The sequence below is a fragment of the Podarcis liolepis genome, assembly GCF_965112155.1.
Source record: "Podarcis liolepis genome assembly, chromosome: 9".
NCBI lineage: Eukaryota > Metazoa > Chordata > Lepidosauria > Squamata > Lacertidae > Podarcis > Podarcis liolepis.
Window position 1 is genome coordinate 44065245 of NC_139564.1, and position 17777 is coordinate 44083021.

Sequence of the window (17777 nt, forward strand, 5' to 3'; positions counted from 1 at the left end):
AAAATTGGTAAATATATCTGGTATCTGGCTACACTGTGTTTTCATAAAACTGTAACTCCAATTTCTTACTGTGTTAAAACATTTTTATCCTGCTTTCTAACAAGATACTCCAAGCATAATATTTTAGCTGAACCCCCACTGCATTGGGATAAGACATTGTATGAATTTTTCTGCTGTTTTGTGTAGCAAAAGCCATTACAAAGCAAGACACACATAAAACAAAATACAATTAAAACTGGGTATTGGGTGAAATAAATATTTGCTCCCCTGAATAAATTAACTTGTCATTCCCACAAACCTCTTTCTAGGTGCAACTCTAAAGGAAAAACGTCAGGAAAGTCAAGAAGAAATTTTGTGTTGGGAAAGAAAGTGTATAGGACAATAAATGTTTTGGAATATTTTTGGAGATTTAATAACTAATGACACAAGGGCGAAACAAGCTACCTTTTCAGAAATGCTAAGGTGACCTGTCCCCTAATAAAAAAATATTCAGGTACCCCATTGATCTGTCACCCGAGAGATTTAAATATTTGGACAAGGCTGTTCATAAGTCCTCATAAATTGGGCAAACAAGTAAATAGTTGGGTAAATCTTCAGGCACATATGCCCGCATGGGCAGACTCTCTCTTCAGGGGGAATCTGGCAATCAATGGACCCCCCTTTTTCTAATACTGGCACATAAAAGACAGATAAATTTTACTCCATGGTTTCACACGTAGTTTTCATATAAAATTTGTGCTGTATTCTGTCACCCATGGGATGGCATTTTAAACAAAATCTCAACATTATTTTTACATCACCACCTTAGTATACAATTCACATAAATTCACCTTAAATAGAAAAATGTGGAGTTTTCCCACCTATAAATGTTTCAACTACCTTTTGTATTAATATCCTTTCAAAACTCCAAAATACAGGTGGAAAATTCCCTATTTTATGTCAGCTATTAAAATAAGTTATTTGTTCTTTCTATGATTTTCCTGGTGGCAGACAAAAACGTAAGGAAGGGGCAATATGAGGATTTCAAATCTTTGTGGGTTTTAATATAACATTTAGGATTTTTCCTAGAGGTTTTTGTGAAATCTACTGAGTTAATGACTCTTAAGTCAATGATAGTGCTACTGTAATTTCCCTTATATGGTCAATCATGTGGACAGAATACAGATCTCCATATAAGGGTTCACCCATTGTATTTCATCACAACTGAGTTAACCTGATACATCATCAGCCTTTGTTAGACTTGGTCCCTAGTTTCCAGGGGAGGGGTGTGGAAAGCCAAGCGGTGCCACTACAGTTCACAACCTCTGAAAGGCCCATCAAGGCGGGTGGTGCTCCAGTTGCTAAGAGCTCAAAGGGGAAGCACAGTAACAGACATGGCAAAATTCAGACCAATCAGGAGCATGACCCGTTGCCACCGCAGAAAGCCACAAAAGAGACGTCATGGAGGTGGATCTGGAGGAAAAAGGAGACAGCCTGGGAAAACAAAGAGAGGTGAAGACTTTTGTGCATCACTTAAACTAGAGGGGCGCTACAGTTTTGTAACAAATGTGGCAGGTGGCAGCCTCCACTCATAAAAATGTGATTTACTTCTGAAGGAGCATTCAGGTTATTAAGTGTATTAAGTATTGATGGTGTTTTCTGTCTCCTTTTCCAGGTCACAGGTCCCATGGTCTCAAGAGGCAGAGGAAGAGGAGACACGACTAAATTCCCTCTTCATGGTCTTCTCTGTTCTTGATCTGAAAAGCTGACCTTTCTAAAACTTCCACCAAACATGAAATTGAAGCAAATTTTCCATCAAGAGACCCAGGATGTCTTCCCAGGAATCAAGGAACAGAAAAACATTTGAGCAAGGCCGCCTGTCAATAAATGCTAGCATTTAATTCCTGTTTCATGTCTCATTCAACTGTAGGAAAGATATTTACACAACTTTACACAACTGTTGGTTTTTGACATTCACACTAATAGGTCAACATTCAGTTATCACTTCACATCCAATAAAAATGCTCATGTTCTCTTGTATGTTTTGCTCACATAAATATATCTACCATATGACAGTATACTGCAACTGCACCATATACCAGTATTTTACACTGCAACTTATCTGGGACTATCTGGACAATAAATAAATACCATAATTTCCGCCCTGTAGGATGCACCGTCCCATAAGGTGCACCTTGGTTTTTTTTGGGGGGGGGAGGGAAAAAAATTATTTCCCCCCAAGCGCAGGGCTGGGGCGGGGGAAGCCCGAGCTTCCCCCGCCCCCAGCCCCCAAACAGGCAGCTCTCTGCAAGCCGTGGGAGCCCAGCGCTGGCTCCCGCTGCTTGCGGAGAGGTCCGCGAAGCCTGGAGAGCGAGAGAGGTCGGTGCGCACCAACCCCTCTCGCTCTCCAGGCTTCAGCGAAAGCCTGCATTCACCCCATAGGACGCACACACATTTCCCCTTCATTTTTGGAGGGGGAAAAGTGCGTCCTATAGGGTGAAAAATATGGTAAGTGAATGTGACAAGTATCAGAGGATTTTGGGATGAACTTTCTTTTCAGTATTGACTGTTCACTATAAAACAGCACCTTTTCTCCATTGCTTGATTCCCCTAACAGTCTCTAAGGAATATGAACATTCCTTTTGGGTGAATCTCAGAACACTGAGACGTTACTAGGATAACCAACTGCCATTGGCTATTTCCCAACAAAAGAAGAGAGAAATCTTACACTGCAGTTCCCATCTCAAAGCCACATTTCTGATCCTTCTCTCATATATATATATAATGGTTCCATTGCTTTTTATGCAACTAAAATGCCATAATGGGAGGCAGCCACTGACAAATCAGCAAAATGAGTTTTGTTCTTGGATTTTGCAGTAGTTTTGAATCAGCAGCTTCATCCAGACAACTGCAAGCAAGGGTACAGTCACTTAGAGCTGACCTGATATTTTGCTGCCTCGCCCTCTTCCATGTACAAAATCCAACTATACTGTAATTGTACTTTGACCCTGGGGGGCAGGTCAGCATTCTCCATGGCTCCCGAAGACTGCAGACTATCTTGGTGGGTTATGTGGCTATGTGGCCACACGGCTGTGTCGTAACAACATCAGAATCGGCTGAATCAGGTCAGAAGTTCTGCCTTATGTTCTTATAGCAGTCAGCCAGATCTTGTTTGTTGGGAGAGGAGGGACTTGGGGACATTATGGGTGGGACAGGTGTATGTTCTTTTGAAAGCCTGAAGGTATTTTCTATCTACCCTCCTGTTCTCCAGTATTTTCTTTTGGAGCCAATTTAAAATTAGCACAAACGTATTTTCTTACACAGGGGATTTTCTCATATTAGCCTATTTATTTTCTTCACAAGTTCATTTCTTTCCTGCTCATTTGTTTCCGACTAGCATTCCTGCCTTCCTGCCTTATTCTGTGCAGCTCTTCATGCATGGAGTAACTCCGCGCGCGCGCACACACACACACACACATATACTTCAAAATATGCACAAATAATACTTTGCACGAATAAATGTCTTTCGAATTTTGCATTACAATAATTCGCAAACGCCCACCTCCCAACAAATTATAAAACATACCATTCCTCTTGTAAATCAAACCAGCCAATTGGTCCATTTCTGTTAATTGAAGACATTTCCATAGCCTTTCTCATCCAGCTGGAACCAGAGACTCTTTCCACTTCTTGAGCCCAAACTACTCTGGCTGCGATCAGCAAGATCTTAACCAAAGACTCTTGTTCTTCAGATACTTCTTCCTTGATTCAGTTGAAAATAACATAGTAACTCTCACTTTAATTGTGCGTGAGTACTTTTATTCCTTCTATAAATTTGTAGTACAGTGTCAGTTCAGGCCATCTGAATTAAATTACAGGCACTAATTTGGTTACATACTTTAAAACTTTTGCAACTGTCTTCTCCAACTGTTAACAAAGCAAGTTATATTCTGTGACACCATTTTAATTACTGAAATGAAGTGCAGATGGCCTGGGCTTCAGTAGTGGCTGGTAAGTGGTGTACAAGTCTGGAGGAACCAGAAGCTCCAGTCACCACCAGCCCACCAGCTCCATCATCGATTATTTGTGGTTACAATTAGGGTTGGAGGAGAAATTTGATTTGTATCACATGTAAAGGTAAATTTACCCAATTCACAGTTTCTGGAACAATCTGAGAACAGAAACACAGCCATCCTTCCAAAATGGAACTTCTCTGAATTTATCAATGCACTTCTCAAACGATGCATAAAGATACAGGTATACATTTGATGGAGTAAAGTGAGCATAAAAATGGATTGGTGAAAATTACATGCAAAAATACATTATATTAGGGGAAACTGTATACAAAAATGTATATATTAGGAGCAGCTCACACTAAAATGCTGATGGAGTCCAGACTCCAGAAACAACGGAGGAAAGCTTTCGTGTATCCAACAGAGGAGAAAAAGAACACTATTGAGATACATATAGTCTAGAGACTATTGAGATACATATAGTCTAGAGACTATTGAGATACATACAGTCTATGGACTTGGTTACATCAACATGGGTAATAGTAGACCAAATGTGCAAATGACTAACTGGCATTCTAATTAAAGAGTGATGCTAGAAGGATCAGATTAGGTAAGGAAACCAAGTGACATTCATTGAGAGGCTTCAGTGTCACAAACAACAAGGAAAATTAAGACTGCCCACTAGCATACATGTACAGTATGTAAATCCAGGTTGAGAGGTATCTGTGGCCCTTCAGATGTGAACATGAACTCCCATAAGGCCCAGCCAGCATAGCCAGTGGTTGGTGCTGATGGGAGTTGGAGTCCAACTACATCTGGAGGACCAGAAGTTCCCCATGCCTAATGTAAAGAAATGATCAAGCTGCAGATATGTATATGTCAAAAAGGAACATCTGCGCTCATTTCTGAAGTCAGGATTTGTTTGTGCTCTAAAATTATCTGGGTACATTTTATTTACACAAGTCTATGGCAAGTTTTGAACTCGGAGTGCTTTGTGCTTTTCAGAAGCTCTGGGTTATTTTCAAACAGACAGTTTGTACAGATTAAAATGAATTTATCAGCCCAATAAATTATGAATAAATCATTGCTCCCTCGCAATAACCAACAATACCAGCTTGTCATCTCTTGGTATAAATGAAAAAAAATCCAGAATATTGAAGGCAGAGGGAGAAAAGGAACGTTTTGTTTTTTAAAAATGCTTAACAATAAAAAGTAGAAAACTGTGTCCTGTTTTTGAAAGGATATCCCTTGTGCTGACAGTCTTCCATGGCTTGATCTTGCTGGTGTCAAGTCAAGAGACAGGCAGACAGGCCAAAGAAAACTCTGCCGAGATTGTATTTTAAGCAGGTCACCAAGTTTTTTGATTAGAAGAAAAGCTGTGAAACTAATCCAGATGAGATACCAAATCTTTGTTTGTGTTCCACAAAGATAAAACTAAAATCTAACTCTCAGCAATAAGAAAAAGCCAGGAAGGTAAAAACTTCTTTATATTTTTTTAAAAAGTTTTTTTGTAACAGCTTCCCCCCCTTTTTTTTTCCTTTTTGACAGTTGCCTGTGGAAAGCTGACGGAAGTGATCCTAACCTTGAGGTAAACTCCCTGGGCAGGGTAGGATTGCTTTTAAAGCCTCTTGTCATGTTGGGGCACCGGGCTGCCGGTGAGGTAATAACCATGCGCCCATGGGAGGTCTGGACTCTGCTTGCCTAAGGAGGAACATGAAATGGTACTGGGGGGGAAGGTTAAGCCAGAATTCTGTTCTCTCTCAGGGTTCAGCCCTACACCTGATAGTGGTGGAACATTTTGCTACTAAAATAAGTGGTATTAGTAAAAACTGGGTTCAAAGGAAGTCCCAGACAACTGCTGTGTCCTTCCCATAGAAGACACAGCCCCTAGGGGCCATGGAGGTTTGGGCCCCCATAATAAAATATTTGAGGGGGCCAGGCCCATGCAGAGTTGATGGGCATTCCCATTCAAATGGTGTGTGCGTGCATTGCATCATGGGATCCATTACGCAGGGCGGGTCTTACCTGCACCCCCCCCGAAATATTTTATTCAAAATGGCACCCATGTTCCTTACTCTCTATTCCCACTGGCGAAATAGAGAATCACATCCTGACCAGCTCTGCAGCCAGTTATAACACACCTTGAAAGGTATATAATGGCATCATCCCTATTGACTTTGGGGCATCTCTTAAAGACTTTTATGCCCCTAGGCTTGTGCAGCTGCTTTAAGTTAATGCTTAGCCAATCATTTTAGTGATTATTTTGTATTGTTCTTATGGTGTTGCATGTCTTATGTTATATCTTGCTGTGTACTGCCTTACTGTTTTATATGAATTAGTGGTATAGGCACATTTTTAAAAAAACAAACAAACAAACAAACAAACAAACAAACAAATGCCTTGGCCCGGGAAGTGTGCAGGGTCAGCTTTTGACATTTTCTGAGGCAAAGGACAAGATGGTGTCCCCTCCCCTCCCATGTACAGAAGTCAATTCAACAGGTAGTTGACTCTTAGGGCTTGTCCACTCCAGAACAAAATGTGGACCGCCCCCAGTCCAGTGATGTCTGGGACCTTTATATCTGTGGTTTTCCAAATTTGAAATTTCCAGCCATTGGGGGGTGGCACATTTAAACAGGAGTAAATCCAGGATAATGCTGAGATGGGAAGGGGCTTCATGTGGACCTGTCTACTTGAATGGGGAAACAGGCCACAATCACACATTTGTGCCAAGCCATGGTTGGTCTTAGTGTGATGTATAAGCCAGGCCAAAGTTTCTGTAACATGAGTGGCGGTCCCCAAAAACTACTTTACATTTTCTGAGATTTTTAATGATCATTGCAGGACCAAATTCACCGATCGGTTTAGAGATAATGCCAAACACAGCTGGAAAGAATTCTCTGTGCAATTGGCTTCAGATGAACTCCAAACAGGAGGACTGCAAGCAAGCAGTCTTGTGGGTAACACTCTGTCTACCAGGAAACTATAATTTTATGAGAGGAAGCAGTTTCCTTTTGGCTTAGCGTCAAATGACTTGTTCCATTCAAGATGTTAATGATGCCGCTTCCAAGGAAGAGTGTCGCCTGCCTGCCCTCCACCACAACACACCCATTCCTAAAAATTCCAGTACTAAGGACGCTTCAATTGATCTAAGATACGTAAGCCACACATACGGCACACAAAGAGCAAATCTGAGACTTCTGTGGGGCCTAGTGCAAGCAAGGAGGAGGAGCTTCCCAGTGTAGACATCTAGGCTGCTAGAAACCTGTGGCACCTATCATCTGGAAGGCTGGGCTCTTCTAGGCTCTTGCCTCCTTTGGTTTGGAGTTATGTGAGGGCGGTGTGTCTCTCTCTCTGTGTGTACAGAGACTAATATGGTGGTGTGGCTGATTGTTTGCTGCCTGGCAGGTTGCCAGTGGGAAGTGATGTCTGTGTCTGTGGGTGGTCGGCCTGAGCAGAGCAGGCAGCTTGGGGAAGAGCTGCGAAAGGTACAAAGGAGCTTATGGGAGCTCCCCTCGATCCTCACTTGTCAGTGCAATTGACAAGATGAGAGATAAGGAGACTGTGAGCCCAGTAGGAGCATACTTAAGGAGCGTATCTCCCTAAGAGCACCTCTGAATAAACATCTCTGCAAGTCTCCCTCTGCTTTATGTTAAATGATATGCTGATTGCTTCTGTATACTTGCCAACCGTTATGGAAAAATATTTGGCAGGGCACCTGAGATTGGAATTATGTGTAAGATTTTCTAGCATTCACATTGGCCTAGTTCTCTGGTAAGGTCAGGCGGCATGCTTGGAGCTCAGGTGACTGCACACACACACACACACACACACACAGTCACACTGCACATAGCAAACGTGTGAGGGGGCAATGAGAACAACCCTAATTCAGCCAGCACCACTTGTTTTTCTCTTCAACCTCCATAGATTGGAGGGTGATTGAAGGTTTGTTCACACATTACTCTGAACACAAGCTCAAGCTGTCTCTTCACAGGTACAAGTGTTTGTGTGGAAAAGTGTACACTTGTTGATTTGTATAGCTCAGCTACTACCTACACAGACTGTACCCTGATTGAATGCTACATGTGAGTAACTGTATGAGTGTACAGATCTACAACTTGTTTACACAGATGCCTTGATTGTACTCTCATGGACTGTAACATATGAACACCCTTTATGTGAAGCAGGGAGCCTCCTGTATGCACCTTTCTGAATCTTTTTCCAGAGAGATTTTACCTGGGAATGGCCACTTTCTGCCACTCTTATTTTATAGCCCTGTTCAAGCATGAAACCCCCGTGCAGTTTCAATTGTGTGCAGGAGAGACTGAGAGTGCATTCTCTGGCCCCTCCCTTTCTGTTGGTTCCACCTGGTCCCACCTCTCACCTCCTTAGCGCTCTAGACAATTTAGATCGTGCTGGATACTGAAGTGGCTTTTATTCTTGGGTGAATAAGCTTTAGGGATTTCGAAGCCATTGTGTACTGATTCGTTTCCACAGCCTTGCCTGCCAAGTTAAAAAAGAAAGAAACAGCAGAACTACGAGGAAAGAGCATTGTTGAAATGTAATTATTAGGTTATGGTGGTTTGGGCTGGTCAGCATCTTCATAAAAAGAAGCTATGGGCAATTAAACAATTGTAAGACACAGCTGCAACATACGACTTTTAAAAAGGAGAGAGCTCTGCCTCAGATTCAGGAAGTCAGGCAGGCAGCTCAGAGAACTAAAGCCTAAATAGTAAAACATATATTGCCTATACAGATTATGTACAAAAACATTACAGAGATATCCATGATGTACAAACTCTGATAAGAAAAACAGCCTAGAAAAAGGTTGCACAAAATGAAAATGCATGGAGAAGATTTATTGCTCTTTTGCAAATGGGTAGCTGATCACTTTCCCCATTTCTTTTGTAGGATTTCATTAGATGCCAAATGCAACCTCAGCAGTTGACATCAAATGTCATATGAAGCCTGGCGATCTATCTATGAAACTGCATGTGCTGATGTGCATCAGTGTTCGCCCTGCTCTTTCCTGGTAGAGTACAAAACAAGTACTTCTTGCTCAGGAAGAATTTGTGTAGCACATTCTCTCTTGAACAAGATTATGATGCTATTACCCTGTTTATAAGCTGGGTTGATAGCTAGCAAATTAAGATACTTGAATAATCAGTAGGAAAGCTACAGTATTGGGCAGCTATGTGCTCAAATGCGCATATTCACTGTGATCCAAGTGAGGCCACATGGATAGCTATAAGGATTCACTGTGTGCAGAATTCCTGATTCCAGAAAGGCTCGTCCAGCAACCACAGCCCTGGGTGTGCACAACAGTCGGATTACTGGCAATAACACAACCCATATATTCAGAGGTAGGAGGGTAGAATGTGGGGAGAGAAGATTGGATTATAGTTATTTTCCTCCACCCAAACAATGGATTTATGTTACCAATAATCTGCCTTGCACTGCTAGACAGGGCTGCTGCTCAGGCATACGGTTGTAGTAGGACCATTATCTATCTTTCTGTTAAATAAAGCAGGCCCAAATTCCAGTAACTGCAAGTAATAAATGGCTACAGTTATTCTGCATGTCTTATCTGGCCAGCTAAGTGGTGAACAGATGATCATGAGACAGTAAGACTAGAAATTATGACTTTTTAGTTCAATTAATAAAATATTCACTTTGACAGAGACCTATTTTGATTTAATAAATGATTGCTGTGAGGCTATATAAACTAGATATTTTGATGATGAGGATGATACAGGGGGAATGTGACATAGTGCGTGGAGAACACTAGATTGGAATGCTCCATACACAGTTCGGCAAGGCTTTCAAAAGAGATTTATTTAAATTAAAAATTAAATTCTGTTGGCATGCCTTCAGATATTAGACAACATTTGAATGTACTTGGCTTCCATGTCAGTGCACTATACTAGGCGGTCTTATTCTGCATATTCTATTCTGCACATTAAAACCAAGACAGATATTGTTAAAAATTATTTCAGCAGTTGTTCTTAATAGTTCTTCCAGTCATTTTAGAAAGCAGCACACAGAAAGAGAAAGTTGTCATTCTTATTTTTCCTATTATTATTATTATTATTATTATTATTATTATTATTATTATTATTACTAAAGACATTATCTTTGCAATCCATGAGTGAAGATTAAGCAGCAAGAGGACTGACCCTGATCTTCTCTGTATGTTCGTTGCTTAAAGGACATTGGCAGGAAATGGTCAGCCTGAGGACACAATGAAAGGAAACAAACGCAGCAGAAAAAGTTTCACTGATAACATGTGATCGGAGCTGGTGAGCAGCTTCAGCCGGTCATCCAGCTATTCAGGCCAAAGTCTCAAAAGCACAGTGCTGACTCAAACAAGAATGTGTCAGAGAAGCATGTGCAGGGCTGGTGAATGACATCTGACACACGGCAGGTGGGCGGGGAGGGAGGGAAAATGCTTTTTGCAAATTACCATATTGTGCAATGCACTTCTTGTTTAATCAGTCAACGTCCATTTGAGAATGCTTCTTTTGGAATGAACTGAAAGGTGGCTGTGTTTCAAGAGTAATAATATATGCTTTATGAAAGACGGAATCATAGACATAGTGGGTGCTCAGTTAGCAAAAACAACCATTCATTCCATCTCTTTGTATCTTAGCAATTGAAAATACACAATGCTAGGAGTCAGCTGCTTGGTTCAAGATATCCATATAGACTTCTCACCTGTATAGGGTGTCTAGTTCTTGTAAGGCTCGCTGAGCCAATCGGAAGGGGTATTAGAATAGAACAAGCAATATTCTCAGTAGCGTGCTCAACCTGGGTCCTTTTCTACAGTGGAGGCCTCACAGAGAGGAGAGAGAGATAGGAAGAGAGTGCACGATTGTATAGGGACCTCCAGACTAAGCATGAGGAAACTAAGTGGCTTTCTGGATGTTCTTTGACTCCCATCAGGCCCAGCCAGCAGCCAATGGTCAGAGATGATGGAAGCTGCAGTTCAAGAACATCGGAAACGCCACACCCCTGCTGTCCAACTTGTGGTTCAACAGACAGAAGTGCGCCACCACCTATGACCTGCTCGCTTGAGAAACGTAAGTCCCATATTTCTACTGGTAGTATTTTCTTAGCATAAGCAGAAGAGGCCAACATTAGTTTAAAGTATTTATACATCTCTCTTTAGCTGAAGAGACACCTACAAACATCAGTCGTTGTCTAAGACTCACACTAGATCCCAGGGAAAGCACTGAAAAGCATTCATGACTTGTATAATTACTATACAGTCATTCCTCGGGTTGCGAATGTGATCCGTGCAGGAGGCAGCCTGAAGCAGCCTGAAGCACTGCGTCTGCACACACGCATGATGCAATTTGGTGCTTCTGCGCATGCACATTATGTCATTTTGTGTTTCTGCGCATGCGCAAGCGCCGAAACCCGGAAGTAACCTGTTCCACTACTTCCAGGTTCGGTGCAGTCTGCAACCTGAAAACGCGCAACCCATAGCGTTCGTAACCCTAGGTGTGACTGTACAAAGAGCCATGTCAGGATATATGTACACAAATCAGGGAGCCAAATTATAAAGACTTTAAAGAATGGGAACCAAAGAAGCTAAACGACAGCATGAATCTTCAAATTTTTCATAACAGACAGGGCCTATAAGGGGTATGGAAAGGGACCTGTGTTACAATTTTTACCTGGCACAGATAAATGATGCTTTGCTAATGGGTATCTGGTTCGCCACTGAGACTAATAGGATGCTCAATGAAATGGATCCGACATCTGATCATAGAATCATAGAGTTGGAATAGACCACAAGGGCCATCGAGTCCAACCCCCTGCCAAGCAGGAAACACCATCAGAGCACTCCTGACATATGGCTGTCAAGCCTCTGCTTAAAGACCTCCAAAGTAGGAGACTCCACCACACTCCTTGGCAGCAAATTCCACTGTCGAACAGCTCTTACTGTCAGGAAGTTCTTCCTAATGTTTAGGTGGAATCTTCTTTCTTGTAGTTTGGATCCATTGCTCCGTGTCCGCTTCTCTGGAGCAGCAGAAAACAACCTTTCTCCCTCCTCTATGTGACATCCTTTTAAATATTTGAACATGGCTATCATATCACCCCTTAACCTCCTCTTCTCCAGGCTAAACATGCCCAGCTCCCTTAGCCGTTCCTCATAAGGCATCGTTTCCAGACCTTTGACCATTTTGGTTGCCCTCCTCTGGACACATTCCAGTTTGTCAGTGTCCTTCTTCAACTGTGGTGCCCAGAACTGGACACAGTACTCAAGGTGAGGTCTGACCGGAGCAGAATACAGTGGCACTATTACTTCCCTTGATCTAGATGCTATACTCCTATTGATGCAGCCCAGAATTGCATTGGCTTTTTTAGCTGCCGCGTCACACTGTTGGCTCATGTCAAGTTTGTGGTCAACCAAGACTCCTAGATCCTTTTCACATGTACTGCTCCCAAGCCAGGTGTCACCCATTTTGTATTTGTGCCTCTCATTTTTTTTGCCCAAGTGCAATACTTTACATTTCTCCCTGTTAAAATTCATCTTGTTTGTTTTGGCCCAGTTCTCTAATCTGTCAAGGTCGTTTTGAAGTGTGATCCTGTCCTCTGGGGTGTTAGCCACCCCTCCCAGTTTGGTGTCATCTGCAAATTTGATCAGGATGCCCTTGAGTCCATCATCCAAGTCGTTGATAAAGATGTTGAATAAGACCGGGCCCAAGACAGAACCCTGTGGCACCCCACTAGTCACTCTTCTCCAGGATGAAGAGGAACCATTGATGAGCACCCTTGGGGTTCGGTCAGTCAGCCAGTTACAAATCCACTGAGTGGTAGCATAGTCAAGACCGCATTTTACCAGCTTCTTTACAAGAATATCATGGGGCACCTTGTCAAATGCCTTGCTGAAATCAAGGTAGGCTACACCCATTGCGTTCCCTTCATCTACCAGGCTTGTAATTCTGTCAAAAAACGAGATCAGGTTAGTCTGACATGACTTATTTTTCAGAAATCCATGCTGACTATTGGTGATCACAGCATTCCTTTCTAGGTGCTCACAGACTGTTTGCTTAATGATCTGCTCCAGAATCTTCCCTGGTATTGATGTCAGACTGACTGGGCGGTAATTATTTGTGTCCTCTCTTTTCCCCTTTTTGAAAATAGGGACAACATTTGCCCTCCTCCAGTCTGCCGGGACTTCGCCTGTTCTCCAGGAATTCTCAAAGATGACTGCCAGTGGTTCTGAGATCACATCTGCCAGTTCTTTTAATACTCTTGGATGCAGTTCATCTGGCCCTGGAGACTTGAATACATCTAAACTAGCCAAGTATTCTTGTACTATCTCCTTAGTTATTCTGGGCTGTGTTTCCTCTGCTGAATCATTTGCTTCAAATTCTTCAGGTCGGGCATTGTTTTCTTTATCGGAGAAGACTGAGGCAAAGAAGGCATTGAGGAGTTCAGCCCTTTCTGTGTCCCCTGTTTGCATTTCACCATCTTCTCCTCTGAGTGACCCCACTGTTTCTTTGTTCTTCCTTTTGCTACGAACATACCCATAAAAGCCTTTTTTGTTGCTTTTAACCTCTCTAGCAAGCCTGAGTTCATTCTGTGCTTTAGCTTTTCTGACTTTGTGTCTACACGTGCTGGCTATTTGTTTGAATTCCTCTTTGGTGGTTCCCCCCCTTTCCATTTTTTGTACACATCCTTTTTTAATCTTAACTCAGTTAAAAGTTCTTTAGATAGCCACCCTGGCTTCTTTAGGCACCTTTCATGTTTCCGTCTCATTGGTATTGCCTGACGTTGTGCTTTTACTATCTCCCTCTTAACAAACTCCCAGCCATCATGAACTCCCTTTCCTTTTAGTATTACTGTCCATGGGATCTCACCCAGCACTTCCCTAAGTTTTATGAAGTCGGCTTTCTTAAAGTCAAGAAATTGAGTCCTAGTATGCTTGGCTGCTCCTTTCCGCTGTATAGTAAACTTCAGAAGAGCATGATCACTCGTGCCTAATGATCCTTCCACTTCTACCCCACTAACCAGGTCATCAACATTGGTTAGGACCAGATCTAAAATGGCTGTTCCTCTTGTTGCTTCTCCCACTTCCTGGCCAATGAAGTTGTCTGCAAGGCCAGTGAGGAATCTGTTTGACCTTATGCTCTTGGCTGAGTTTGACATCCAACAATTATCTGGGTAATTGAAGTCCCCCATTACTACTATCTCCCTTCCTTTTGCATGCTTGGCCATCTGTTCCAGGAAGGCATCATCTATGTCCTCCGTTTGGCTTGGGGATCTATAGTAAACTCCCACAATGAGGTCACTGTTATTCTTCTCTCCCTTAATTTTGACCCAAATGCTCTCACTCTGGCTTTGAGGTTCTAAATCTTGGATCTCTTCACAGGTATACACATCCCTGACATATAACGCCACTCCTCCTCCTTTCTTGTCTGGTCTGTTTCTCTGAAATAGATTGTATCCCCCCATTATTACATTCCAGTCGTGGGACTTATCCCACCAGGTTTCAGTGATGCCTATTATGTCATATTTAGTTTGCTGTACCAAGAGCTCAAGCTCATCTTGTTTATTTCCCATGCTTTGCGCATTAGTGTACAGACATTGAAGTCCATTAATCATTCCCCCGTGTCTCTTATTTAAGGATTTTTTCCTCCCAGGCATGTTTTTCCTCCCAGGCATTTTTTTCTTAGGCATGTTCACACATTGCATTCAACTGGGTTAGGGGAGAAATTCCATTCACATTTAAAGGTGAACTTACTAATTTGCATTTTACAAAACAACACACAAACTGAAAGACGCAAAAAATTGTGCTGCTCTGAAGTTTGCAATGCAGTTCTCCAGCCAAGTATTATTTACAAAAAAAAAATTATACAGTGTGGCTGTAGATTCATATATTAGTGAAAATAACACACAAACCCCCATTGTATTATGGGGAAATGCTTTTCAAAAATGTATATATCAGGATAAATTCCATACGAGAATGTGTAAGGAGATTTGCACTAAAATGCTGATGAACAAAGCTTTAAAAAATGGATTGCAAATTAATGTGGAGAACCTCAGATTGGAAAAATGAGAAACTGTGAGAAGGCAAAATTGACTCCAACATATTCACTCAATCCTACATTCAAAGAATGTGCAACACAGTAGATGAGCTATACAAATTAACAAGTGTAATAATAATAATAATAATAATAATAATAATAATAATAATATTTATACCCCGCCCAGCCACTCTGGGCAGCTTACAGCTTACACATAAAAACATAGTAAAATGTCAAACTTTAAAAACTTCCCAATACACCGCCGCCTTCAGATGCCTTCTAAAAGTTGCACAGTTCTTTATCTCCTTGATATCTAATGGGAGGACGTTCTACAGGGAGGGTGCCACTACTGAGAAGGCCCTCTGCCTAGTGTAAACTCTTTCAAACACCTTCACATGTGCAAAGACACTCTGTGTTCAGAGTAATGTGTGAACAAGCAATTTAAGAGACATCACATGAGTGAAAAACAACTTTTACATGTGGAAGAGCACTTTGGGGTCCAACAAATAGTTTTTTTCCTCTCATTGAGAGGGAGGGCGTCCAGTAATGATGTGAAATCACTACATATTATTCTTTAGAAGAGCTCTAACTTTTTCTGTTGTTTTTTTCCCACCTTTCAAAATGCTGCCAGGGATAACATGCTTTCTAGTTAATACGTAATAAAAAGTACAATGCCTTTCATATAATCATCCAGGAAAAACAGGATTTGGGTCAGTTAATTTCAAACAGGCTTCAGTGGCCTTTCCAGCTGGCAATGGCACCAGTATCAAAACGCCTGGCAGAGCTATCAGTCTTCAGATGTGATGGTACAATCAAATTATGAAGGAATGAGAAACAATACAGAGGAGAAGTCAATACTTTATTGCATCCTTGTCATGGTTTGAAAGCTGGATTCGCACCAAAATGATTTCCGTATCTTGATCACAGTTCTGGCACTGCTGTTTTTGACTGCCAAACACTCAGGACTCCTCTGTCCTAAAATGTTGGAATCATGGAAGGCTGAGCTTCCCTTTCAAATATAAACTTAATGGGGCTTAGCCACCATCCTACATTGGGGGTACTAAAAAGCAGTGGGCAGTAGCTAGGATCCTCCCAAATTGAAGTAATGAATCTGGTCACTGCATTAGTGGATCTAAAATCTACCTTTCCCTATGTGGTTGTGGCTAGTGTGTGTGTTTATTTTAAAGAACCCTGCATTTGCAAAACGCCACCTAAATATATTATGAGTGAAGTGTTTTGCAAAATTTTGGCAAGGTCTGAAGCGTTAAAAGGGAAATCTGGCTTTGGAATTGTGTAGCACAGGGATAGATAATGTGATGCCCTGCAGAGGCTGTTTGGCTCCAACTCCCATCAGCCCCAGTCAGCATGGCCAGCAGCTAGGAATGCTGGGAGCTGGAGTCTACCAACACCTGAAGCACAGCTACCTTTGGCTTAGCAAAAGAAAAAGAAGGAAACAACACAAAAAGCAACGGAAATACTTCATTTTGGCTGTCAGACTTCGCAAGGAGGAGCGAATTTCCAAAACTGAGTCGACATTGGCGTTATAAAATTTGAGATGAAGCTCAAAGTTTATGTTCTAAGTGTGATAACTCTCAACATATCGAATGCCAGTTGCATCTGCTTGGAGGCCAGCATGGGAGACTATAGCCGTATAAGGGCACCTCACATCTCCTGGCAACCACGTTGTTAAGGACAGATTACTTTTGTGCAGTATGAAATTATGAAAGGAGAAAGAGTGAGAAAGCATATTTTTAAAAGGCAATTATAAATGAACAGAGGGCAGCGCTGTCATGTTGCACTTTCCTTGTGTACATTGCTTTTTTAGGCTGGGGAGGGCTTCTGACATTACAAAGTGAAATAACAAATTCCCTCTTTTATTGTTTATTGAAAAGAGTCTTGCCTTTCTTTCCCCCTCTGGAACAAAACTCCCACCTTCCATTTTGGAATACAAAAAAGGGAGGCGCGAGGAGGTCCGGGAAACAAGCTAATGAAAAATAAGTAATGGAAAGACTGAGTTGTTTTTAATTATTTTTATTTTGTATTTTTCTTTTTTCTATTTTTATTTTGTAATATTTTGAAAATCTTAATAAATTTCTTATTAAAAAAAAACAAAACTCCCACATTCCTTCAGACACTAACAAGGACACCATGGGCGTAGCTAGGATTTTTGTTATGGGGGGCAGGCCTTTTGTTGGAGGGGGCAGAACCTCAGTTAGCTATGTATTTTTATTGATTTTTATTGATTTAGGGGGGCAGCTGCCCCTCTCTGCCCCCCTCACGGCTATGCCCATGAAGGACACTGCATTGACCCACTTGTGGATGGACTCTAGCTCAGTGGCAGAGCATCGATTTGCATGCTAGAAGGTCCTAGGGAAGAGAGGGTGCCCTGCACCACCTTTATATTTTAAAGAAGAACCATAGCTCAGTGGTAGGGTATTGGCTTTGCATGCAGAAGGTCCCAGGAGGTTCGATTCCTACTATATCCAGGTAGGACTGGGAACATCCCCATCCTGAATCCTGAAGATTCGGTGCCAGTCCATGTGGACAATACTGAACTAGATTCACCAGTGGGCCTGACTCAGTTTAATGCAGTTTCCTATGTTCCCATGTTTCCTCTCAAAAGGATTTCTAGAAGACACTCAACTGTGTTGAAAGATGGGCTTAGTCATCTAGGACATGTTTTATAGGCCTCTAAACAGTCCATCTGTGTTTATTGAAAGTTTGTTGGGTGGGCAAGCTGCCTCTTCAT

The 17777-nt window shown here is 41.9% G+C and overlaps 1 protein-coding gene and 1 long non-coding RNA gene across 29 annotated transcripts in view; both read left to right on the forward strand.

The window, feature by feature from the left end:
* Positions 1–17777, forward strand: part of LOC310714743 (uncharacterized protein) — a 108642-nt gene that overhangs the window by 65499 nt on the left and 25366 nt on the right. For 5 of the 28 annotated variants that reach the window (XM_083520356.1, XM_083520353.1, XM_083520354.1 and 2 more), the window contains exons 3-4: positions 5541–5580; positions 10932–11068. In XM_083520356.1, coding sequence (XP_083376482.1) covers positions 5541–5580; positions 10932–11068 — 177 coding nt within the window. Of the gene's footprint in view, positions 1–2764; positions 3105–3731; positions 3788–5540; positions 5581–6833; positions 6950–8900; positions 9022–10197; positions 10289–10395; positions 10414–10931; positions 11069–15659; positions 15917–17777 lie in introns of those variants that run through there. The other 23 variants (XR_014529998.1, XR_014530005.1, XR_014530008.1 and 20 more) reach the window with 17 other exon arrangements.
* Positions 1219–1880, forward strand: LOC310686199. The gene is made up of 2 exons (XR_014515761.1): positions 1219–1491; positions 1655–1880. It is a non-coding gene; the product is annotated as an uncharacterized lncRNA (long non-coding RNA).